General features: G+C 49.7%; 1 protein-coding gene and 1 long non-coding RNA gene across 2 annotated transcripts in view; one reads left to right on the forward strand and one right to left on the reverse strand.

Moving 5' to 3' along the window:
* Positions 1-226: 226 nt before the first annotated feature.
* On the reverse strand, positions 227-4,126 carry LOC121111370. Its single transcript, XR_005862023.2, has 2 exons — positions 3,591-4,126; positions 227-989 (listed from the first exon to the last, which is right to left on the reverse strand). It is a non-coding gene; the product is annotated as an uncharacterized LOC121111370 (long non-coding RNA).
* A 367-nt stretch (positions 4,127-4,493) lies between these two features.
* LAMC1 (laminin subunit gamma 1) overlaps positions 4,494-24,672 on the forward strand; it is a 51,483-nt gene continuing 31,304 nt past the window's right edge. The window contains exon 1 of the mRNA XM_040705270.2: positions 4,494-4,946. Coding sequence (XP_040561204.1) covers positions 4,547-4,946 — 400 coding nt within the window. The 5' untranslated portion in view covers positions 4,494-4,546. The remainder of the gene's footprint in view (positions 4,947-24,672) is intronic.

Genomic DNA, 24,672 nt, shown 5'->3' on the forward strand with positions numbered 1-24,672 from the left:
GCAACCTGTTCCAGTGCGTCACCACCCTCTGTGTGAAAAATAAATCTTGATTTTAACTTCTTGCAATGATTTTAAAATGACTTGCTAATAGCTGAGGGTAATTAACACACCTGAAAGGAATTATTAGATAAATATTGTAGTTGATCTACTTAAGTACTTTTAATTGAATTAAATGCTCTGATGCAATAATTTTATCGAGCTCCGAAATGAAAGACATGAACAACAGTTGAAGGGAGTACAAATTTCCTATTTGAAGACCTACCAAGAGGACACGGAGTGCAGAATGAACCATCTCTTTGCAATCACTGCATTTTTCTGAACAACTGGCTGTGTCTTTCTGATATTTCCTGCTGAACTAAGTAGCAGAGATGAAAACGTGAGCAGAATGTTGAGGTTCCCAGAAAGGAAAATGCATTTTACAACTTGTGATGTTCTCTCATGAGGTTCCAACACTCTGCTTTATGGATCAGAATTAATTCATTGTATCTGAAACATCAGTGTGACTTGGAATCATAGAATCACCAAGGTTGGAAAAGACCTACAAAGGTCATCCAGTCCAAATTCCAGTCTTGTGATAGCAATGGGAGACAACTACCAGAGAATGATCTCGCAGACCAGAGAATAGTCATGCATGTTTCCTCTAAGGACTGCAAGTACTCTTAGCACTCCAAGAAACATGACTTGCCCTCTTTAGCTGAAGATTTGGGAGAGTAAACACAGCCCTGCTCCAGCCTCCAACCTCCACACGCTGTATCCTCTTTCCCACCAGACCCTCCTGGGTCTTTGGGGGATCGTCTCTTGACTCAAGGACAAGGGAAGGAAGGGTGGGAAACCAGAGTGCTGGCTTTCCGCCCAGCTCTTTGCAGCAGGAGCTGTGGGTGCTCTTCAGAAGCTGTGCAGACTTCTCTCTGCCTTCTCTTTGTTTATCTAGGAGCAATAGAAGGCTTAGTCATTGTACAAGATGCAGGAGAGTCGTAAATCCTGGCAGTCTAGAGTGAGAGAAAGGAAAAACAGGAAATACAAAGCGATATTAACTCAGTAATGGTACTGTGTTATCCCGTCAAGATTGCCCATGTTTGATAGAGGAATCATCTTGTCAAAAAAAAGCTTTTAGTGGCCCTGCAAGCATCTACCTAAAGATGTTTGATCTACCTAAACCTCTTTAATTTGTGGTTCATTTATGCTGTGTAGCTTTGCAGAGACCCTGTGGGGCTCAATAGCTGTAAGTTCAGAAGGTTGTGCTCATTCCAAGTATTTTTGTTTTGCTCCTGGGCTATGAGGGCTGCACGGATTTTCCCTGAGTTGCTTTGTTAAACTATTGAGTCTTTTATGGCAGCATTTTTTGAGTGCAGGGAATGTGTCTTCTGTCCTCCCAGCTGCTCCTTGTCTGGCAACACAGAGGAGAACACAGTGAGCTGAGAAGCACTGAGAGCAGAGATGGGGAGTGCTAACAGACAGCAAGAACAGATGGAGGTAAGAACCCCAAAAGCAGCTCTGTAGGGTCAAACTCCTCGCAGCTCCTCAGCATTCACTGTGTGCCCCGTGTCATGGAAAGGGGAAACAGCTCTGCTTCAAATTACTGAGGAGCTTCAGAGGGAGAACAAGCAACTGGGATGATCTGTGACTCTCCAGATCCCAAAATTACACGCTGCTCTTACCATTGTCCAGTGGGGCACCCAGATTTGGCTCTTCTGGCGTGACAACAAATCTAAGGGCAGCTTGCTAGTCATGACAAGCTATTTATTTAGCAGGAGAAACACAAGCTCTGCTCATCCAAAATCAGTCATCCGAAAGACCACCCTCCCCAATGGACCGTGCCCTGCATTGGATGGTTGGTCTGACCTTGGATGTTTGGGAATCACGGATTTACAGCAATGAGGCCCCATAATGTTTGGTTTGGAAGAGCATTGGAACTGTGCTTAAAGAACGTGAAACTTATAAAGGCAAGCTCTTAAGAGATGGGTTGAATTAGGGTTGCTGTCAACGTCCATGTTCTGTGAACAAAGGAAGGATTCTACAAATGGCAAAATAACGACATTATACTGTTAATAGAACAGTGATCCTGAGAAGACCCACTGGCAGACAGCGCTATGAAAAAAAAAACCCAACAGGTTGTGACTATAAACAACAGTTAAGAATCAACTGGGAAGAAAATGTCAGCCTAGAGCCACTGGCAGAGGTACTTATCCAGCTGTGCGTTGCAAAAAATCTTGGGAATTTTGCTGGGAGCTCAGGAAGGATATTTGTTAAACAACTTCACTGTGGTCACACAGAACATCCTTTGTGGTGAGATACTCAGGACCAGCCCCAAAACTCAGGCTGCTTGCTGGGATAGCACTTTATCAGGCTTGGAAGATAATTCTAGAGGGAATGTTTTACGGTTAGTGTAAACAGCTCCAGCTCATGCCTGTGAAGGATTTGCATAGCTGGGCAAGTCTCTGCTCTTTACAGCATGCGGTGCTGGAATTTCGTGGTGGCAGAGCAGACATCAGTGGACCCTGTAGTGCAAAGACACTGAGCCTGTTCTTGGTGAATGTGCTGCTACTTATTAGGGAGATGTTGAACAATGCTTCTGATGCCCTTCCATCCTTGCAGGGATTGAGACTGGGAGAGCTACAAGGGAAGGAGTGCTGAGGAACACCTCATCTCCAAGAAGTTCTCTGGGTGGTTCAAGGCTGAATTCGCCCATCTGCGCATGCTCCTCTCCCAAAGCCATCCTGTCAGTGGGCTTTACAGAGGCAGCAGCTCACTGTGGTGCCGGACAGGCAAGTGGAGGTCTCAGAGGACGGAAAAGAGCATAGTAAGGGCTATATTGGATCCTTCTGGTGTCACTGTCACTGTCTAACGTAGGCTGTGAGAGGTGGCTGCTTAAATACAGCACAAGGCTACAGCATAGAATAAAAAGAGGGGGTGAAAATAAAAGATAAACATCCCACGTGCTGGGAAACAGAGATTACTGATCAGTGCCTATACGCCACCAGACAGACATTAAGCAAAAGGATGGGCTATGTTTGAAGAGGAAAAGCTGCACAGTCCATTCACGTTTCATGTTGGCACATTTCTTTGCCACGTTACTGTCTTAAGAAGAGAGGATACACCCCAGGCCTGCTCCAGAGAAGAGATAACAAAATCGGCTCAGGTCTCCGCTTCCCCTGGGTCCGCAGGGACTTGTAAGAAGCAGATTACTTCCCCTAAGCATGCACAGAGATGTATTTACGTGCCATGCTGTAGCTGCTGCAGAGGATTAATTGGGATGATCAGCAAAAGAGTGACTGGAAAGTCAAGCTTAAAGAAAGCACTTTTTGAAGCCCCTTCTGCTTTCACAGCTATTGGCTTCCTATTTGGGTTTTATTCATAAGATCACTGTGACTCTGCTTCCCTGTGATAGATATGAACCTCACAGTTCTCTGATGTATTCTTGGCTTTTACGACTATTGCTTTTGGACAAAGGTTGGGCTGAAAGCTCAGTCATTTACCAGAACAATTCACGGGACTTCTCTATGCAGGACGGCTTTAAACCGTAATTCAATATAGAATTGTGTTGCTTGTGCCCTTTTGGCGTTAGTTCTAAGTTCCACTTGTTGCATTACCAGTCAGTGCCGTCCCCAGAGAGATAAAAGGTGAGGTCCTTTGGCTCTGCTACCACTTTTCTCTCCAGTTTCAGCCATGCCCGCCCGCAGAAATAAAGCGCTGCCATCGTGGCCATGAAGTGGCGCCGGGCTGGTGGGAATGGGATGGAAATCACCGCGCGGGTAGCGCACGGGCACTGCCAAGGGTAGAAAGACGGGATGGCTGAGAGCTGGAAGCATCCACGTGCTGCAGTGGAACGACACGGACGACCGACCGACCGACCGATTGCCGTCGTTTGGATGGCGTCGGCGGAGGGCAGCGGTGGCTCTGCGGAAGGCGGTGCGGTGCGCTGCGGGGTCACGGCGGGGCGGCGCCGCTCCACCTCCGGCCGCCGCACGCACAGCGCTGCGCGCACCGCGGTCCGCGGGGCAGAGCGCCTTACCGGCCGCGTTGCGTTGATGCCGGGGGAATTCCTGCCCGCCGTGCGAAGCAAAGGGGATTGTGGGGAGGACGCTGAAGCGCTTTGATGCGCTCGGGTGTGCCGTTCCGGTCACGTAGGGCACTAAAAGCGAAGCACGGGTTGTGCGTTTTAGACGGGTGCAAGGTTAATGAATGAAATGTGACTTGGAGCACTGTAAAGGTGCGTAGCAAACTGCAGGCAGGAGCGTGGATCGGGTGCGCGTAGCAAACACCAAAGACCACAGAACCGCGCGCTCACAGCGCGCTTTCGCTCTGCCCCGCCGGCTTCCCACGAGCCCCCCCAGTCCTCCCCTCCCCGCCCTCCAACCCCAGCCCTCGGTGGGCCCCACCGCCACGGCCGCTTTAAGGCCGCCCCGCGGCGCATTCCACCCGGCCGGGCGGGGGGTGCCGCTCCCGGCCTGCCCCGCGCTGCCAGCCCCGCCCGCCGCGGCGCGGCCCGGCCCAGCGGCACAGCAGCCCCGCACAGCCGCGCTCCGCAGCGGCCCCGGGCCGAGCCATGGGCGGCGTTGGCGGGCGGCGGGCGCTGCTGCGGGTGCTGGCGCTGCTGGCCGTGCTGGCGCTGCCCCGCGGCGGCGGCGCGGCGATGGACGAGTGCACGGAGGAGCGGAGCGGGCGGCCGCAGCGCTGCATGCCCGAGTTCGTCAACGCCGCTTTCAACGCCACGGTGGTGGCCACCAACACGTGCGGCACGCCGGCCGAGGAGTACTGCGTGCAGACCGGCGTCACCGGCGTAACCCAGTCGTGCCACCTGTGCGACGCCTCCCAGCCCCACCTGCGGCACGGCGCCTCCTTCCTCACCGACTACAACAGCCAGGCCGACAGCACCTGGTGGCAGAGCCAGAGCATGCTGGCCGGCGTGCAGCACCCCGCCGCCGTCAACCTCACCCTGCACCTCGGTACGGGCCGCGCGGGGAGCGGGGCTGGGGGGGGAGGGAGGGGTGCCGCGCCGTGGGGCGCCGCTCTCGGCCTTAGGGTTGGGGCTGCTGTGTGGGGGCGGGGCTCGGTGGTCGCTTTGGTCCCTTCCAGCTCGGGGTTGGGGACACGTGCGGTGCCCGGGCCGTTGGTGGAAGCCGCGCCGTACGCGGTGCGATGCCCGTCGTTGTGCGGGTTGGGCTGGGAGCACATGGCCTCATAGAGTCATCGAATGGCCTGCGTTGGAAAGGACCGCAATGACCATCTAGTTTCAACCCCCCTGCTATGTGCAGGGTCACCAACCACCAGACAAGGCTGCCCAGAGCCACATCCAGCCTGGATGTCCTCGTCCTTCGGCTCTTCTGGGAAGCAGCCCCTCGCTTCCCCATTCCCAGCTCCTTTGCCTGAATTCCTTCTCACTGAGACTTCACCGCAGCGATCTTTCCTTTTCCCAGTACTGCCCACCCCGTACCCCGCGTATCCCAGAACGAGGGGCTTTGGGGCAGTGCCGGCAGCGTGGCTGTGGGGAGTCTGTGGACCCCTGGTGCAGCAAAACAGAGCTGTGTGGGAGAGACGCTCCCTCAAACAGTGGCAGAAGAGGACACGACGCAGCACGATGCTGTTGGAGTGCAGCGCTTCTGGGCAGGGGGCTGGATTTTCTCAGGCTCGTCATTTTTTCAGAGCAGATCCTCGCTTTGCACTCCCGCAGCTCTGTTGCTCTTACTGTGCCTGTGCTGCACCTACCCGCCTCTCCTTGGGCTGTTAAGACGTGTTTCCCCACCCCCTGCCCGGACCTGGCCTGGTGTCTGTGCATTGCAGGGCAAGGAAACAGCTGCTGCCATCCTAACGGAGGCATGGGCAGCGCTGTGGGGCCAAGCACTGCTGCTCGTGGCTCTTCGGGCATCCCTGCCCTGGAGCTGCCAGTTGTTGGGAGAGATGGACTGCAGGGCTCCTCCACCCCTCTGTAGCACTCATCCCTTTATTTGGCTGCGAGGAGAGCGGCGGTGCTGGTTATATACACGGTGTGCAGAGAGCGGCTCAGAGCATGACTGCCATTTGAAGGCATTTACAAGGAAACTCAGGCGTGGAGCCAGCTCTTGTGCTCAGCTCGGGTCTGATTTGCTGGTTGTTTGTAGCAGAAGAGTTTTTTTTTTTTTTAAAAGCAGAAAGGCAGCTTTTCGTAAAGGGAGGGCTGCAGAACGTGCCCTTATGGAAGCATTCAGCGCATGCAACAGGATGCAGGGAGTTGCTGTGTGCCATGAGTGAGGCTGCTGGGTACACTGTTGGAGCTTGGCAGGGGGCTGCTCCGTGTCTTCCTGGGAGACAGCTGTGAGCATGGGGGGGTTGTGTGAGCGGATAAAAACTTAGCAGCTCTGCAAAATGGTGATTGATCTGTGGGTAGAGCACTTAAGTTGGCATTGTAGGGCTCTGTATGCTGGTGGAAGTGCCCTGCAGGATCTGTGCTACTCTCAAACAGCCATACAGGGCTGGGCTAAGCCACCCTGCCACCTTCCTTTGGTAAAGGCTGCTTATCGCCCAGCATCATTCACCTGGGAGAGCCCTCCTGCTGCTCCTGCACTTGGTTGGGAAATCCCTGGGAGCAGTGGTGGGGCTGGGCTGGGAGCGGCTCGCCCAGCGCCCGGTGCCTGCACTGCGCTGCGGTATTTGCGGAGCCCCGAGGGGACTCTATTTTAGTTGGTCTTACAAAGGCTTGATTTACATTTTGCAGGTTTCAACATGAGGAGCGAAGAGATCAGGCTTTGCGTGGCCAGCAGTTGCTCAGTGCAGTTATATAAAGCAGCTTTAAAGCCCTTTATCGCTTCCCACATACCCTTTAAATTCCTAAGTTTTCTCCCATTCCTCTGCCCTGCACCTTTTTGGGATGCTGATGCCACTGAGGCATTCAGGAACAGTATCCATGGCGGAGCACTTATTTTAGGGGATGGAGAGAGCTGGGGTTGGGTGGTGGTTCAATTGCAGAAATAGCTGCTGTTTGTTCTCGCCCTGTGTCACAGGAAGGGTTCATCACTGGCTTTGATACAGCCAGATCGCTGCTTTTGCAGTCCCAAATCTTGGAAACTTTGCAGCTCGGAGCTCTTTGCTTACTGAACAATGTGTGGTTTGCTCAGTAGCATTTCCCTTGTAAGTAGCAGCCCAGGCTGCTGCCTCGTGGGGGGGTGAACGTGGATCTGCAGGCAGCATAGGGACAGCCACCTCCACTGGGGGGGAACGGGCCTCTGGTTCCCAGGGTTTGTAAACTGCGGTGTAAAGAATGTAAATGCAAGCCTGGGAATGTTGTCTGATGCCGTACAGCTCTGTGATGGGGCACAGCTCTGTCCGTGGGGAATGATGCACCCCTCACTGCTGCAGGACTGAGCGTTGGCTTGGAAAGGTTGCTTCAGAAAATAACATGGGTTTCATAACATCCTCATAAACAGTGGAAATCTCTGTTGTCCTGCTGCACAAACAGGAGTGTGTTGGTTTTTCCCCCAGGTGCTTTACAGGCTCGAGGTGAGGGGTGAGTGGTGGTGCCTGTGCTGAGGGCTGTGGGGTTACCACCTGCTCTGTTTGAGACCCTGTGAAGAGCACAACCCATTGACATCCATTTGCAAAGAGTGACCTTGGGATGGCCCGTAGCAGCTCTTGAGTGACCTGGCTTTGAGAGGACTCTGTTCATCTTTGCTATATGCTATGAAAACAGATGCGTTGTGAATTATGTTTGCCGGCTGCTTTCCATGCTGTAGGGCTGGGACACGGGCTGGAGCTGCTGTTAGTCTTGTGGAGTGGGCTTTGGGGGCAAGCATAAGTTCCTCTGACTTTTTCCCTCTGCAGAAGCTTGGAAAATGATGGAAAAACCCATTGGCTTTAAAAAGGAACAGAAGTTGTATTTAAATTGGAATGCCCAACCTTGTTCTTTAATCTCTTTTCCACTGGTCCACGCCTGATTGAGAGATCATCTACAAACAACGGAAGCCCCAGCCCCCTGAAATGTGGTGATCTTTGCCATTTTGTTTGGAAACTGGGTGGCAAAGCTTCCCTGGTTTCCATGCTTCTACTTGTTGTAGATATTCCGATGCGATAGTCATCAAAGAGGTGCTTCCAGTGCTCATCACGCCTGCAGTCCTGACACAACACAGCTGTGTTCACTCGTGGAGAGTTTCAAAATTTCCTCTTTCAGAAATAGTATCCAAAAACTATTGCTGGATTTTGTGTGTGTGTATGTGTAGGTGAGCCAGTATGGTCTTGTATGTGGGAAGCAGAAATTCAGATAGCTGTAGGGTCTTTGTACGTTTGGTTTTGGGCACTGTTGTTTCTGTGGGGTAAGGCGTTTGTAGAGATTGTACGTTGAGATCTTGCAAAGACACAGGATTTGTGGATTCCTGGAGCAGTTTTCTGCAGTGTTCTGGTCCTCGTTGCAGAGAGAACTGCTTGGAGAGTCGCTTATTTGCTTTGCATTGGGTGCCATGTTCTATTGAACCAAAGCACCAGGTCCTGCTCAGTAGGGGCGGTTGTTCTCAGCACCCCGGTGGCTCGCGTGTGGCTGTCTGCAGGGCCTGCTCCATCCCGTGCTGCAAGGCCGAGCGAGCTCTGCAGAGCCTCAAGCTGGCAGCGCTCCAGTTCTCAGCAAATTGCTTTCATCTTGTGATTTATTTTCTCAAGGTCTGCTTTCTGGCCCAGCCTCCATTGGCCCTGAGGAGCTGCGGTTCCTGCCGCGCACCCAGCACCTGGCACGTGGCTACAGGGTGCTGCTGGGGGGGGGGGGCAAAGTGCCCACATCCCGACATGTTTTCTTGTTAAAACAGATTTTTCCTTTTCTCACGTGTTTCGTTTTGGCGATGCAGTTTTGGAAGGAAAAATCTTTATAATCCTCTTTGAATTAAGAGGTGATGTCGCTTGTCAGGGGCTTTAAGCTAATGGTTGCATTTGGCCTCTTCAAGAGGGAATAAATGGGCCCTTTTCTTCATACTTGTTTGTGCTGAGCTTGTGTGGGGGTAAGAGAGCTCGGTGGTGGTGACCTCATGGAGACTGATGGAACGGAGAATCGCTCCCCTCAGGAACAGCCTTTCTTGGTCTCACAGTGTTAAGCAGGCTCGCTTGACTTTAGTGACGCTTTTTCTTTTCTGAGGACTTCTGGGGTCCTTTTCTGGTTCTGCTGGTTATTTATAGCCCTTCCATCTGCAGCCCTTGACGTGTCCATCCTGTGGGATTTGGCCGTGGGACGTTCTTCCCGGCAGCTCCTGGGCCGGGTGAGGGGCAGCTCTTGGTGGGGCCGCACCGCCTCCATCTTTGGACGCGGCCTATGTGTGGGTGTGCACCCCGCACTGCTTGCCTCTCCTTTCTCACCCCCCTGCATCCTGCCTGGGCCCTCTCGTCCCTGTGTCCCCACTCTGATGTGTGTGGGCCGTGCGTTTGGGGGTCCCTCCCCGAGCTCCCACTTGGTGAAGGGCAGCCTTCTCCTTGTTTCCCTCCCAAGATTTCGGCGAAGGGATGCCGGGGCGGAGATCCACGGGCGCTCTGCAGGCATGAGTTAACTGATTAAATTACCGGCATTACACGAGTCACTGCTCTTCTGCTTTCTAAGCAGAGTGACTCTGCGTACATCTGTACGTACACACCGCCTCTTTCTCATCCTGAATGGCTGCTGGGAGTTTGTCGGTCTGAACACATGGAGCCTCTTGTTGCGGTGCCAGAGCCCTTGGCTTCTGTTGGGATGGAGGCCTGTGGTCTGGGGAAGGGCTGCTGTTTGAAGTACCTCAAGGAAACAATGGCATGGCTTGCAGAATGACACATCTGGGACCGCAGTGCTCTTAATTGTCAGTTACTGTGGTAAAAAGGCAGTGATAAGCGATGCATTTCTCCATTCCTGCGTACGTTTCTTCATGTCAGGGAGCTGGGGCTACTGGATGAGGACAGGGCTGCTGGAAGCTGTCTCAACAGATGATGCATTTAAAGAAACTCTTACTGACCCTGTGCTCCCTGGCATCTCATGTGAAGGCCTTGCTGTGTCACCATGAGTCACCACAGACATGTTCACTCCCCTGGGAGCTGCCAGCATCTGGCCCATAGCCTCCAGGGTGTGACTGCGTTGCTCATAGGGCCATGGCAGCAGGGAGGAGTGGTGCTTGTGGCACTGTTGGCTGCTGGGCAGCTTCACATGTAGTTTCTGTACATCCATCCCCAACAGGATGCAGGAGCTGTGTAAGGGTGTAGCATCATAGAATCACCAGGGTTGGAGAAGACCTCCAAGGTCATCCAGTCTAGCTGTCTGCCTATCACCAATATTTCCCACTAAACTATGTCCCTCAGTACAGCATCTAAACTTATGTCCATGCCAGTGTGGAAGATAGTAGAAATCCTGAACTTGGAGGGGCTTTGGGGTCCCTGTCAACCTAAGCCATTCTGTGACTCTGAAAGTTGGGAAGGAAGATCAGGTTTCCCCATATCGGGTTGGTTGAGTTTCCGTGCTTTGTGCAAACCAAACTATGATGACAACGATGATGCTTTTTGATAACAAGTGATATTTTGCTCCTGATTCATTGCACCTTACAGTGGTGTCTGAGAACTGGAGCAGCTGTGATGCAGCCGCAGCCCTGGCTGTTTGTGAGTGTGGAGTTAGAGTCCTCGTGAAGTGCTTAAACGAGTTGGGGGAGGGATGGTTTGGGTTTTGGGTGCTCTTGAAGTACTTGGCTCTGGTCTTTCCCTACTTACTAACCAAATGGATGTTTATTACTGCCAAGGATTTGGATGTGCTGCTGCAGCAGTGGTGTGGTTTGTGCTGCTGATGTTGCTCCCTGCACACAGTGTCACTAGCACATGGAAGGTGCCAGAAATCTTTATGGGAAGCTCGGTTCTTCCTATTGCAAAACCTCATACCAAATATGCCTCCTCGTTAATTTGTCTGTGAATTGATTGCCTTTTTCATGTCATCCAGATGGTCTGTTTTGCAACTTCAGGGGCTGTGGCATGTCCTTTTGTTAAATGCTTGGTGGAAAATTAACATGCTGCTCTGGCAGATGGGAGGGACCCTGTCCTCTGGCTTTTCTGTCACGCAAATCCAGCTTTTCTCTTTCTCCCCTACCCCTAAAAAGTCTACATTAACTTGAAAACAGTGGGAGGGAATTAAATGTGTTTTGAAAGGGTGATCCCATGGGTAGGAGTGGTATTGAGTGCTTACACAGGGTATAGAAAGGGCTTGTGGGAAGAGAGGTTGTTCAGCAAAATGAATGGAGTTTAGAGTTGTTAATCTGTGTCATTAGCACTGTGTACCAGAAAGTTTAAACTGTGCCTGACTAAATAGCACGAGTCTTTGAAATTCGCAGCACTGCTGGCAGCCCCGCTGGCTTTTGTCCTCCCTTGCTGCACCCTGCCTGCTCCAGCTGTTGTGCCCAGCATCCTGTGTGCTCCACATCCCCACTGCTTCCTCGTTTCCACCGCCAAAAGCCCCCAGAAAGCCATCTGTGGGGAACTCAAGAGTGGTTGACTTGAAGAGACCTCAAGAAAGCAAGTTGGTGTTGCCATTGGACCCACGGAGTGGAAATGAGCATGGGAGGGAGCAGAGGGCACACCTCACATCTCTGCACTGCGGGCATGGCTAGCGTAACACGGGCAAACTTTATCACCCTCTCCTGAGGAGTGCTGTGTGTCCAGACTTGCTCAAGAGATCTGTTGGTCACAGTCCAGCAGTTTGTACTTCTGTAGTGGTGTGTACCCTCGGAAGCCCTCACCTCGTTCAGGTGACCGTGCTGGCTGCCTGCAGTGCTGCGAGTCAAGCCTCTCTTGAAACAGGTGGCTGCCATCTGTCAGCTGTTGCTTTTCTCTTGGCTTCTGGAAGGCAGATTTTGTCACAGGTAACTCAGCAGAAAAGACAATTGATTGCTAAGAGGATTCTGTGGAACTGTTAAGGTTGGAGAAGACTTTGAAGGCCCCCAAGTCCAACCCCCACCCCACCGTGCCCACTGACCGCATCCCTCAGTGCCACATCTGTGTGGTTTTTGAACACCTCCAGGGATGGTGACTCCACCACCTCCATGGGCAGCCTGTTCCAATGCCTCATCACTCTTTCCAAGAAGAAACTTTACCTGATTTCGGTTGTCAACACCCCTTGAGGGTTTTTTTTTCAATACAGTGGTTGCTCACCAAGCGATGCTCAGTTACCTCTTGGGTCAGAAGTGGCAATTGCTCCGAGTTGTGCTGCAAGGCATTGTGCCACCTCCAGAATAATGGTTACCCCTCTGTGCAGGTAGTAACCATTAATCAGTTCTTCCTATTGAAGAAGGAAACAAAAGAATACATTCTTGGTGGCTTTTGCAAGTGTCCTGCCCCTGAGGGTAGCTATGGGACACTGCCTTCTGACATGTTAGGCAAGGTGAAGAAGATGATCCTCCAGGGCGAGTGGTGGTGCTGTAGTGTGAAGCATCAAGTTCTGTCGTAACACTTAATTAGTTTCTCATTCACCATCCCTGGAGGTGTTTAAGAAACGTTTAGATGTTGTACTGAGGTGGTGGTTTAGTGGAGAAATACTGATGGTAGGCGGACAGTGGGACTGAGTGACCTTGGAGGTCTTTTCTGATCTTGGTGATTCTTTGAATAACTCTAGTGGCAGAGGCCATTGCTTCCATATCTAAACAGCCATTTGAGTTGAAAGAAGCATAAATTGGAGCTCAGCATGCTTTTTTTTTTTTTTACATCCCTGGGAGAGGTGTTTAAAGGCTTGAAGAGGAGGATTCTTAAGCCATTGGAAGAGATTACTTGTCATTCTGAATCAGCAGTTATCAAGGAATTAATAAACAGGTGGTGCATCATTCCAGGAATGATGTCTTCCATTTCCCATGCCTAAAGGCCATATGCTGCTTTTCTCTGAAGGACAAGAACAAAATAAAGCAAACACTAAGCTTCTCCAAAACTAAACATGGGCAATAGGGATGTGCTGGGCTTCCAGTTCTGGGCTCAGCTAATGCCAGCTCAGGTCGCTGCCCGGTCTGTGCTGTTTGTGTACCTGCTTCTTCCCCTCTTCTCTTCCACTGGCCCCACAGCTTTTATGCTGCAGCTTTTATGCTGGTTACTGTGACAACAGAGCATGGGGCAGAAGCGTGCTGTGCACGAGTGGTGCAGCGTTTTTGGGCCACGTCCTTAATTTTGGAGGGAGGCATTGAAGATGTGGCTTCCCACGCCTCCACACCGCCCCAGCTTTGCTGCTCCACCGCAGCCCTGATGCTGTCGGCTCACTCAGTTAAGCCCAGAGATAACCACAGCTGGGTTTGCTGATAGTGGGACTGTGGGTGGATGCTGGGGGAGGAAGCGCTGGGAATGTGCAGCCCACGGCTCTGCTTTCAGCCAGTTTGGAAAACACCCTTTGAACGAGGAGCCTCGTGGTAAGGCTCATCAGAAGGGAATGCTTTGGTTGGCGCGGATCTGCCCCGAGCTCCTGATGCTCAGGCTTTGGTCAAGGGAAGGAAATGAGCTTGCTGAGACTTCCTGTGTGCCATGCACAGGGACGCTTCATCTGACAACTTGGGAAAGAGATGGAGAGATTAGGGAGCCTTCCTGGGAAGGGGCTTTGTGAATAAGGCAATTTATGAGCATGCTTGTGCTCAAGCACAGAATTCTTGCAGTGTTTGACTTTATGCAAAACGTCCCAATTGTGTGCTGGGATTCAGCTGCCCTAGCTTGTTTTAGCTGACTTTGCATAAGCAGATCTCTTGAATTAATGGCCCATTAAAATAAGCGGGCAAACTGATATTTCTGCAGCTGTCTGACTGCTGGGGAAGCAGATTCAAGGACACTGGGTTGATATGTAGGGTGTTTTGTTTTTTTTTAAAGCTGTTCATCATAATTTAAGGAAAAAAGTGCAACTAAAACCTTATTTTCGTAACTGATGCTGAAGTACTGGATGGTGCTGCAACAGAAGGTACATGCTTACTCATTTTGGTGTTAATAACTTAATGGCTTTTCTTGTTGTGGGCTCAGGGCTCCTATGGCGATGGATGAGAGGGCTGGTGGGAGAGCAGCGTGCTGCTGGTGGTCGTTGCACATCTGAGAGCTGAACATAGGCTGGATGAAGGCTGTATGTGTCTGTGGTGTCTCAGCACTGTGCTGGGTTCATCACTCGAGCGGCTCCTGCAGAACAATTGCTGCTAACGTGTCAGGTTGGCTGGGCTGGTGTTGCATCAGCATTCCTCTCACTGAAAAGCTTCCCAAGGAGCTGTGTGTGCCAGCCTTGTGTCTCCAGGAGGGAGCTTCCCCTGCTGCTCTGCCACTGTGTGAAGCTGCAGACAGCCTGTGTCCAGGGATACACCTTTGTAGAATACAGCTGTGAGAATGGTTATGCTTTCTTCTGTTTTTTGGGGGGGAGGGAAAAAAAGAGCTCTTCAGGCCAGCGAATGAGCTGTTAGCCTTAAGGAGAGGATTTTCTTGATGCAACTTTCACCTACTTGCTTAATCTGCAGCTGCCTGGAGGAATGGAAAATGAGCTTAGCGTACCTGGGGGCATCTCTTGCAGAGCTCTCCCTTTAATTGTGTCCTACCCACGCAGAGATAAAGGTGAGCAAGAGAAGCCCTGAAGTGATGCATTTCTGTGCAGGTATGCAGCTGTGCCTTTGGTTCAGCTCTATCATGTGCTGCTGTGATCCCAGGTGCTCAAGCACTGCTTTCCAGCTTCTCTCCCATCCCCGTGGCTGCCGCACAGTGCTGGGTCAGGGATCCTCACAATGCATTTGGGCTGCAGGAGGCTGTCGCTTGCATTCTTGTTAATGTGGCTGGTGCTGAGTAAGTTCTTCCACTCTTTCAATTACACTTCCTTTAGGTTTATGTCCTTCTCACAGATGGAAAAATGTTAAAAATAGCAGGGCCATTGTGCTGGTGCTGGAAGGCCTGCTGGCAGCCAGGCGTGCATTGCATCTTAGGGAGCACTGGGATTTGGGCTGCGTTGCTCTCCTGTGCCTTCCTGCCCTGCTACCTGGAGCTGCTCTTCTGTGCTGGGAGGGGAACCATCTTCTGTGCCCCCCAAATATGAGCTTAATCCGCCCGCTTCAGCGGATACGTGGGCTTACCTCAGGCCTGCACAGCGCTTGCCCAGTGTTACTCTGCATCCAGCTGTCTCGTGCAGCTGTGAAAGTCATCTGTGACTTGTGTGGGACTGCAGCTCTGCCAGGAATTGGGACATAGGGCAAACAGAAGGGGAATGTAAAAGCTGTATATTTTTTTTTTATTTTATTTTGCTTGTGTAAAATGGTTGAAGAAAATCCAGTCTGGTGAAGGTGTAACTGTGGGGATAAGGGAGTTTATTTTCTTGATGATCAGGTAGTGGTTGTTTCGCTCTTTCTTACTGTGCATTCCCCATCATGCGGTTTTGGTAAGGAACAGTTAACGTTCCTTAATGTTGCAGCATCTTGATTTGTCGATGCTGCGTGCTCTCAGCCTGGGGGTGGAAGCCAACATGCTGTCTGAAGAGCATTTCTTGAGCACATGTAGGTTAAACTTCTCTGCTCTCCACCAACTCTATGGACAAACAGGTGGCAGAACCCAGGGAGCTGACCCGGCTGATCCCGTTGTTGGGGGCACTGAGGCTTTCCTGTTTACACAGCATGCCTTTCAGATGTTCCTCCCACTCCTTATGAATAAAGCACTTTGCGTTGATCTCCAGGGTTCTGGCATGCCCCTCACCATGCAGGTTTTGATGTCTCCTCTTTCATAAAATGCATCCATTTGTAAGTATCAGAGGGAAATCTCCTCTGTCTTTGAATGCATGAAAATACACCACTGTCAAATTGGCAAACTCCACTCATTTTTCTTTCCTTTCGGAGCCAACACTCCATTACAGAAATTAAAATGGTATTTAGTTTCGTTTTCCATTCCTTCTTCCCCCCAAGTACTTCTATCCTGAGTGCAGCACAGCACCTGGGAATGCTGCTTTGCAGAGCTCGGGATCACAGAAGCTGATGGTCAGCATGCTTGTCTGCTGGAGGCTCCTTATCTTGAATATAATTCAAATGTTCCAAAACTGCTGAATTATAAAGCTGGTGGCAATGGCAGGTCGCTTTGCCCTTGGAAGGAGGTGCCCAAATCTCTGCTAAGTGCTCATGCAGAATCCCCATGGCATAGAACCCCTTAGGTTGGAAGGGACCTTATAGGCCATCCAGTTCCCCCCAGCCATGGGCTGGCTGCTCCCACCAGCTGGGGCTACCCAGGGCCCCATCCCACCTGGCCTTCATGCTACAGTTGTGCATTCTTTAAATGAAAACTTTTTTTTTTCCACTGAAGATGGTGCACACAGTTTTATTTGCAGAACTGTTTGCTCCAAAAATGTTTTCTTTCAGGAAGCAGAGGGATTTGGGGGCACTCAGCTGGATGCTTCCTTTGTAACCAGCACGACAGCAAGCCAGAGTACTCTTGGCTAAATAGAGTTTTGCCAAAATACACATTTTTTTTTTTAATTTGAAGAAGTTTCACCAGGAGCACTTCTGGCTCTCATGCTTTAGGAGGAGTTGGTCTGGACACTAGCCTGATTTCCTCAGTTTTCTAATTTTTTTGAAGCATGGGCCTGGATTGTGGAGACTATTTAAGGTTATGAATCCAATGGGAGCTGGTAGGGAAGATGCCAAGTGAATTTTCTTGAGTGTGAAATGTTTTGTTTCTCAACCCAGCCTGCTTGAAGGGAAATGGCACTGAAGTGCCCGCTGGACCACCACAGGCCAAGCAGTGATCTGTGAGCCTGACAGCTGTGTGCTGCTTTGTTCCTGTGGCATCTGTATGGAACAGGGTTGTCTCTTTCCAGCTGAGGCAGGTAGGGGAAAATGTTTATAAAACATTTGAATCCTTCAGAACTTTGTGAAAATGTTTTAGAAATACAGCTCTATTGCACGCAATCCCTTTGTTCCTCTGGCTCTCAGTTTCCTTCTATAAGAAAAGGCTTTCTTATTTTTCAGTAACTTTCCTGCAGAAGCAGTGATGCTGTTTGGACAGCTACAAAGACAGCAGCCCAAACGGGGACACATCTCTGTCCATAGTAACTGAAAAAAAAAAGAGCAAAAAGAGGTGAATCAGCAAGCTCTCTACTGGCTCACCCATCCTCTGTGGCTGGAGATGTGGGGCACCTCGCTCTGGTTACACAAGGAGTGTGCTTGGTGGGATCCAGGCACGTCTTCTCGCCCCTGCTGTTCCATCAAGGGTCTGTGGAATTGATGCTTCCCTACATCTAGAATCTCCTGATTTACAGAACTTCATACTTACAGTTGACGGAGTTACAAAGTCTTGGTAAGAAGTAAGTGCTCATCTGTTGGTTGAAAATAAAGGTGGTAGGTAGGGGAAAAAAAAATCTCTAATTTCCCCTAAAGACAATTGCAAAGCCCTTAACCCAACACAGCTTATCAAGATTTGTGTGTACTATGTGTGTTCCTCACCACTGTTGTGTAAAGCAGAAATTACAATAGAAACATATCTCAAGTGTAGTCTGGAAGGGCTACATGTGTGTTCCGGGTGTCTGTGGGGTTTTCTGTAAATTGGTGTCCTTTTTTGTCTTGCTCCCTAATGACCCAGTAGCTACGGGTCTTGGTTATGATCAAAGTCTGAAGACTACTAGATTTGTTTTAATTTTTCATAGGATGTGGAGATTGAAAACTAAGAATACATCTGCCATGTAACTAGGGTTTCTAAGGAGAGAAACATGTGTTGCAGCAATACTCGGTCAACCTGTAGGTTTTATCATTTAATGAGAAATGAGGCTGTAACACATTTGGTCAAGCCAAGAAATCCAAAGGCATCCTGGCTTGTATCAGCAATGGTGCAGCCAGCAGGAGCAGGAGGTGATCATCCCTCTGTACTCGGCACTGGTGGGGCTGCACCACGAGTGGTTGAGTCACCGTCCCTGGAGGTGTTCAAGAAACCTTTATATGTTGTACTAAGGGACATGGTTTAGTGGGGAGCTATTGGTGGTAGGCGGATGGTTGGGCTGGATGATCTTGGTGGTTTTTTCCAACCTTGGTGGTTCTATGATTCTGTTCTAAAATTGTGGCAGAGCAGGCCCTATCTGTTGGGTGCGTGGGTGGGTATAGCTATGGTCAGACATGGTTGATATTTCTGAGTCATAGAATCATCATAGAATGGCCTGGGTTGAAAAGGACCACAATGATCATCCAGCTTCAACCCCCCTGCTGTGTGCAGGGTCACCAACCACCAGACCAGGCTGCCCAGAGCCACATCCAGCCTGGCCTCGATTGCCTCTGGGGATGGGGCATCCACAACCTTCTTAGGTTGTGTCTGAGTCTAGTAATAACATTACTGAGTCTAGTAATAAATGTTTCTCTAGTGCTTTGTAACATTCAGAGGGATCCTCCTGTGCTCCAGTTCTTGCCCATTGCCTCATCCTGGCACTTGGCAGAGGTGAATGCAGCCTTCATCCAGAGAGTGGCTAACCAGCTGGATGCTCATGCCTTTTTTTAACATTTACCTCTGTAGACAGGATTTGACAGCTGAGTTCGTTCTCAGTGCTTCATTAATGGGTTCTTGTCCATGTGAGCTGTTTTGTGTGTGTGAAGATCAGGGTGATGGTAGAAGACAGCTCTCCTCTTTGCATTGCTGAAGCCTGGTCCAAAGAATTCATCTGAGCTGGAAGGGTCTGCAGGGGCTGTCAGGAGGAACAGATGGTTCTTATTTCTAAATTTACAGTGTTTTTTCCCCTGCCCCCACTCCCCACTGTCAGATGAAATGATTTCTTTCATTATTTCCAGCAACTTCTGTAAACAGAGCGTGTAAATATATATAAACAAATGCCTGATCTGCCTTGGTTTGAATATTTGAGACCAGCAGTTTACAAAGCTTGCTCCTGCCTCTGGGCAGAGGAGAAGTGGGAGGAGGACCTCAGCCATGGGTCTCCTTTTGTCTTTGTAAATCTCTCATCTGAGCTGCTGGGGTCTTTGTGGTTCCAAGGGCAGGCTGACCCTGGCAGTCACAGCAGTATCTGGGGGATGTAAAACCTATCTGCCTCCTTTTGGGTGGAGTTGGGAGCAAAATTCTCCCAACCTGTTTTTTTCTTTCCTTTTTTTGCCAGTATAGACTCAAGGCACCAGCAGGCTGTTGTGTTGGGTGGGGATGGATGCTGGTTATGGTTTCACCTGTGTTCTTGGATCTTTGCGATGGGCTCACCATGATCTAGGCTCCCTTGCAAGGGCAGCATCACCTATGCTGATATTTAGTCTTCAGCTGGTGTTGATGAACTCAGGAAGGGTCGATGTTATTGCTTGATCTGGTGTCTGCTTGGAAATGCTGGGAAAGGCCCTGCTGAGCACTGCGTGTGGTGCTCACGTTGCTTCTGTGACCATCTCCTTGGGTGTTCCAAGGAGGTAGAGCTGGTGACACAAACACCATTTTGTGCTTTTTGTTATTGGCTTTCAGTTAATAAATTCTGCCAAATCCCAATGTTTTTATATTTCTCCTAGTGTGTTTACCAGGTAGGCTTTCACTGGAGTCAGTGAAGTGCCCTGCCCTGCAGCTGGGGGATGTGCTGGAGACAGGCAGGTTTTCTGGCAGAGGAAGAGGCTCTGTGGACACAGAACTGGGCATAGAGTCAGGACCAGTGACACAGTCATTGCTCCTGACCACAACTCACTCCTTTTCAGGAAAAGAAAACAGAAGAGTGAAAGGTTGTTGAAGGTGCACTCTTGGCATTAAAAGAGTGCAGTCAGTTTCCATCAGAGCTTAGCAGTGGGGTTTCTTAAGAACCACTGTTGGCATCTGTGGTTTTTAATCGCTTTCAGAATGGGAAGAGGTAATATTTGCAGATGACACAGCTACTGAAGCCAGTGGTAATGAAGTTGGTAAAGTGGTTTCAGAGGTGTTTCAAAAGACTACACCAATGTTGGGCTGCTCAGCAGCATCCATCAGGGATAACACTCAGATGTGTGCTCTGAATAGAGATATTCGGGCTATTCAAATAAAATTGGTGGGAATTAATTCTTAGCTGCTTGGTGAGAAGCAGGCTGGAGCCTGCTGGCTGTCAGCAGCAGCACCTGTCTTCTGTTCTGGTGCAAAATAATCTCATTTGGTGCAACTGCTGCTGTCCATCGTTTTTGCTCTGTTGTCTTTGTGCTGACTACAGCAGAGAACCTCCTTTAGCAGGGGATTGGACTTGGTGATCCCCAGAGGTCCCTTCCGACCCCTGTGATTATGTGATTCTGTGATTTTGAGTGTGTTTGTCCGTACCATCTCAACCCCTGACCTACCCAAGACAAAAGTTGGGATAACCTCAGTGCTTACTTAGAGGAGCAGAATGTTTCAAAACACTGAACGATTCTATTAAGCCAGCAAGAGGCTTTAATTTCCTGCTGGATAAAGGCCTAATAAATTTAAGTGGTTAAATGAATACAAAAATTACCCTTTCTTGGGGAGAGATGGGGGCAGGTGTGTCAGTTTGGCCACTCTATACAAACCACTGTCCATCAGAACCCTTGCCCATTTGTTATCAAGGGTAAGGACAGAAGTTTCTCCAGCTGTCCTGCTGCAGATCTGGGTAGCATTGAGGGTCTGCAAGCTGGAGCAAGAGGCAGAGAGAAGCAGCAGGTGCTGCGTATGGGAAGGAGAAGGATAGGGTACATGCTTGGATCCATCTTGGTTGAAACCCAGATAAGCACTTTGAGGCACAGGTGATGCATCTGGGGCTGATGGCATTCAACGGTTGGGCTGGGAACCATCCCTGTGTTGCCTGGATGGCTGCAGGAGCCTTCAGCCCAGGGCTTGTGGCTGCTTGGCTGATGGCTGCCTGGGGGTGGAGGAGCTGGACACAGTCAATGTGCTGTTCGCAACGCGTGGCCCGGTGGGGCTTCGGCGAGGGGAAGGAGAGGCTCCTCTGCAGCTGCACTGAAAGGATAAACAGGAGGAAAAACAAAAATCTCGGTACAGCTTGTGCTCAGTGCCGTCCAGACGCTGAGCAATGGACGCAGAGCAGATGCGGTGTATCTGGTGTGCGTGGTGCTGGCAGCCCTCCTGATGGGGCTGCGCCCTTCCCCAGCTGGCTTCAATGCACTCCTGAATTTTAGCAGCTTCTTCCTTCCTTAATGCTTCCCCTTTGGGAGCGGTCTGGCGGTGGCTACCCTGAGCTGTGGTTGTGGTTTATCTGAACCGCAGATTATTTGGCTTGTTGCCTGATAGAATGCCAGAGCTGAAGATGTCCGCAGCCATGCAGCTTGGGAAGGGGGGAGAGAAGAAGTCATGGCAACGTGTTATAAAGGGCTGTTCTTGAAAGTAAACTTGGATTCTGATGTTGACTTTGAACGTATACGTGCCATCTTCAGCCGCGTAACCACGGATGCTCCGCTGGCGGTGACATGCATGCAAAAAGCACTAACGAGGAAATCCTTGACAGGTCTCCTGATAGCCTGACTTTAGCTGAGATATTTCCAGTTTTTAAAAACTATTTCATGGTGTGGAAAAAGAAATAAGTTAGAGCAGGGGTTCAATCAGCCCTTTGCCTAAAGGCTTCTTACGGAGCTTTCCTTATGTCATTATTTTCTTCTATATGGGTTTGAAGGTTCCCTTGTTTGTTCTGAATGGTGTTTTGTCTGAATACACTTTCAAGATTTGCGGTTAATGGTGGTTATAGGAGGAGGAGATTATCCCAGAGCTGCCCCATTGTTCCATGGGAAGTGGGAGCCGCGGGAATGAGCTGCTTCTAAGGGGATTTGGGGGGGAGGTGGGAAAAGGGAGAGCTGGGAGCTTCCCATGTGCCAGCAGTGAGTGGGGTGTCCATCCATGCCTGGGGAGGAACCTCCCAGCTCTCATAACTGGGAGTTAATGGTACGGTTTTATTTATTTGGGTATCATTTTAGTGCTGATCTAAATCCTGCCTCAAGATTTCTGTACGAGTAGGATTGGCACGGGTTTGTTTTTCTTTGCTGTAGGGATACAACTGTATAGAGAGACTTGGCGTAGCAAATACATGGGTATGTCCATCTTCAACTGCATGGATATGTTTGTTTTGGGAGGACTTGGGAATATTTGAGAGCTCTGTCTTTTGAGGGAAACAGCTGACTCTTGGAAATAATTGATTAAAAAAACCTATCCCTGCTGCAATGTAATGTATGAGTGCAATTAAACAGTACAATGATTTTCTTCTTCTGCATCTTCATGCTCACAGCTTTACAGGCTGAAGCTCCCTGGCATGTCTGTGAGGGCTGGGAACAGCCTGGCTTTGTTTTCCCATGAGTTGGGGGGAAATAGATTACCATTCAGTCCATGGGTCTGGAGGAGGATATGGTCGCGTTAGGCAATGTGGTTTAAATCTGAAGGCCATTACTGTTTGGGCACTTGGTTAATGGAGCGTTGCATAGTTTATGTACTTAGTGTTCCTGGGAGATTGAAATGCCCTTAAAAAGCAAATCTGTCCAACAGCCCTGTCTTTCTACAGCATAAATTAAAAGCCCAAGTAACCAGCTTTGGTTCGGTGATCACCTGGAGAAAATGGGGCAGAGCCTGCCCAGTGCACTGCCTTGATTACTCTCTTCTGTAGCACTGACCTCTGCCTGGGTGAGAACTGCTTGGTGCATACACATTTTTATCTCAACTCTCTCAAATATAGTTCTTGTTGTTGCTCACGTTCACTTGACCTCAGCACTCAGGGCTTACAGATACAGGAGGGCTGAGAGGAATGGCAGCTTGGGACTGACAGAGGTGGGAGTTGAAGCATGAATGCATCCCAGCACTTCCTGAAGGTGTTTGTTTCTTTTTCTCCCTTCCTTAGGTCTCTTCAAAAGTAACTTTTGCTTACTTGTGAAGTGCTTTCCTAGTGTAAATGCAGGGCAGGCTGCTGCCCTGTCTCAGTAACATCAGCCTTTCCAGGGAAATCACCCCCACCCCCTCCCTGTGCTGTCAGCACTAACAATTTCTTTGTCCAGATTTGTACCTTTTTCCATGCAGAACGTTTCAGAAATCAGCACGCATCTGGATCTGGAAGTGTTGAATGTGGAAAATTCAAAGTGGAAGCTTTGAAATGACTTCTTCTGTCTTAAAAGGAAATAAAATGCACATTTCATAAGAGGGATAACTTTCAGATGAAAAGAAGTTTTGTTATAGCCATGCAAATCCTCTGCAGCAAAACATGAGGCTGTTAGGCTTTGGTGGAAGGAAGTCTGAGCACATGCTCACCTCATCCATGTGTTGGAAGCTCATTACAGTTTGCTCTGTATCCACTGTCTTTACACTTGTTCTATGTGTTTAGGCCTTATGACAATGTCACAGGAGGCTCATGGAAATCCTCAGTGACTTGGGAAGACATAGATATTAGTTTATGCTGTCAGCTGTGTTACTGCTTCTTGTGTCCATTTGCTGCTGTACATAAGAAAACACCTTATGTTTAAGGCCAGGGATGAAGTCCTTGGAAGGCTGTTAATTTCTAGCAACTCTTATTTTAAAGCTAAAACCACTGGACTGAGATTTTTTTCATTGTAGTGTGAAAATCTATAACAAGAAGTCCAAGTGGGTTTGGAGGTTAGAAGGCAGTGTTGGTGGTACACGTATTTTTGATGAGAGGAAATCCTCCGCACAGTTTTCCAGCACCTTTGTAGCATTTCCTTAACGTGGGCAGATCCTTGTTTTGACTTTTCCCTTCTTTCAGAGGCTTATATTGCTGCTGTCACTATGGCTGATGTGTACTGCTAATTGGCTTTTTTTTTTTGCCTATTAATTGCTTTGTAGATTTGTGTTGATGCCTCCATTTGATATTAGAACTTGAGTGGGAAATCGTATGCTTAAAAAAAATAATTAATCTGATGAGGCCATGGAGGAAGGAAGCCTCTAGAATTTGTGTGATTTGGTATCTTTTGGAGGTTTTCTCCATTTATGTTGTACTGAGTTACAGAGATCCATCTTAAAGTGATAAATGTATTGATTGCTTAGTGAGGTCTGTGCTTGCAAATGAGTGGTGACAGTATCTAAGAGCAGAGATAAGAAGCTGATATTCTTTGGTGGTGTTGAGCAGATGAAATTATTCTGTTTTCCAACTGGAGTAGCTTTGGTTTTCCATGAGCCCCTTGTGCTTTTTCTGAATTTTGATCCTTGTAGGCAGACTGATATTTTAGTGATGGTGAAATCTGAAGATTAGCATTTAATCACAGAATCACAGAATGGCCTGGGTTGGAAGGGATCCCAAGGATCATGAAGCTCCAACCCCCTGCTGCCACAGGCAGGGCCACCAACCTCCACATTTAATAGCAGACCAGGCTGCCCAGGGCCCCATCCAACCTGGCCTTGAACACCTCCAGGGTTGGATGGAGCATCCACAGCCTCTCTGGGCAGCTGTTCCAGCACCTCACCACTCTCATAGTAAAGAACTTCTCCCTGACATCCAACCTAAATCTTCCCTCCTTCAACTTGAAACCATTTCCCCTTGTCCTGCTGTTATCTACCCTTTCAAAGAATTGTCTCCCCTCTGTTTATAGGCTCCCTTTAGGTCCTGGAAGGTGGCAATGAGGTCACCCCACAGCCTTCTTTTCTCCATGCTGAACAAGCCCAGCCCCCTCAGCCTGTCTTCATAGGGGAGGTGCCCTCTGATCATCTTTGTGGCCTCCTCTGGAGCCTCTCCAACAGCTCCCTGTCTTTCTTGTATAGGGGGCTCCAGACCTGGATGCAGTACTGCAGATGGGCCTCACAAGGGCAGAGTAGAGAGGGACAATCACCTCCCTGTCACTGCTGGCCACCCCTCTTCTGATGGAGCCCAGGACACCA

This window comes from Gallus gallus, chromosome 8 (assembly GCF_016699485.2).
Source record: "Gallus gallus isolate bGalGal1 chromosome 8, bGalGal1.mat.broiler.GRCg7b, whole genome shotgun sequence".
In the NCBI taxonomy this organism is placed as follows: Eukaryota; Metazoa; Chordata; class Aves; order Galliformes; family Phasianidae; genus Gallus; species Gallus gallus.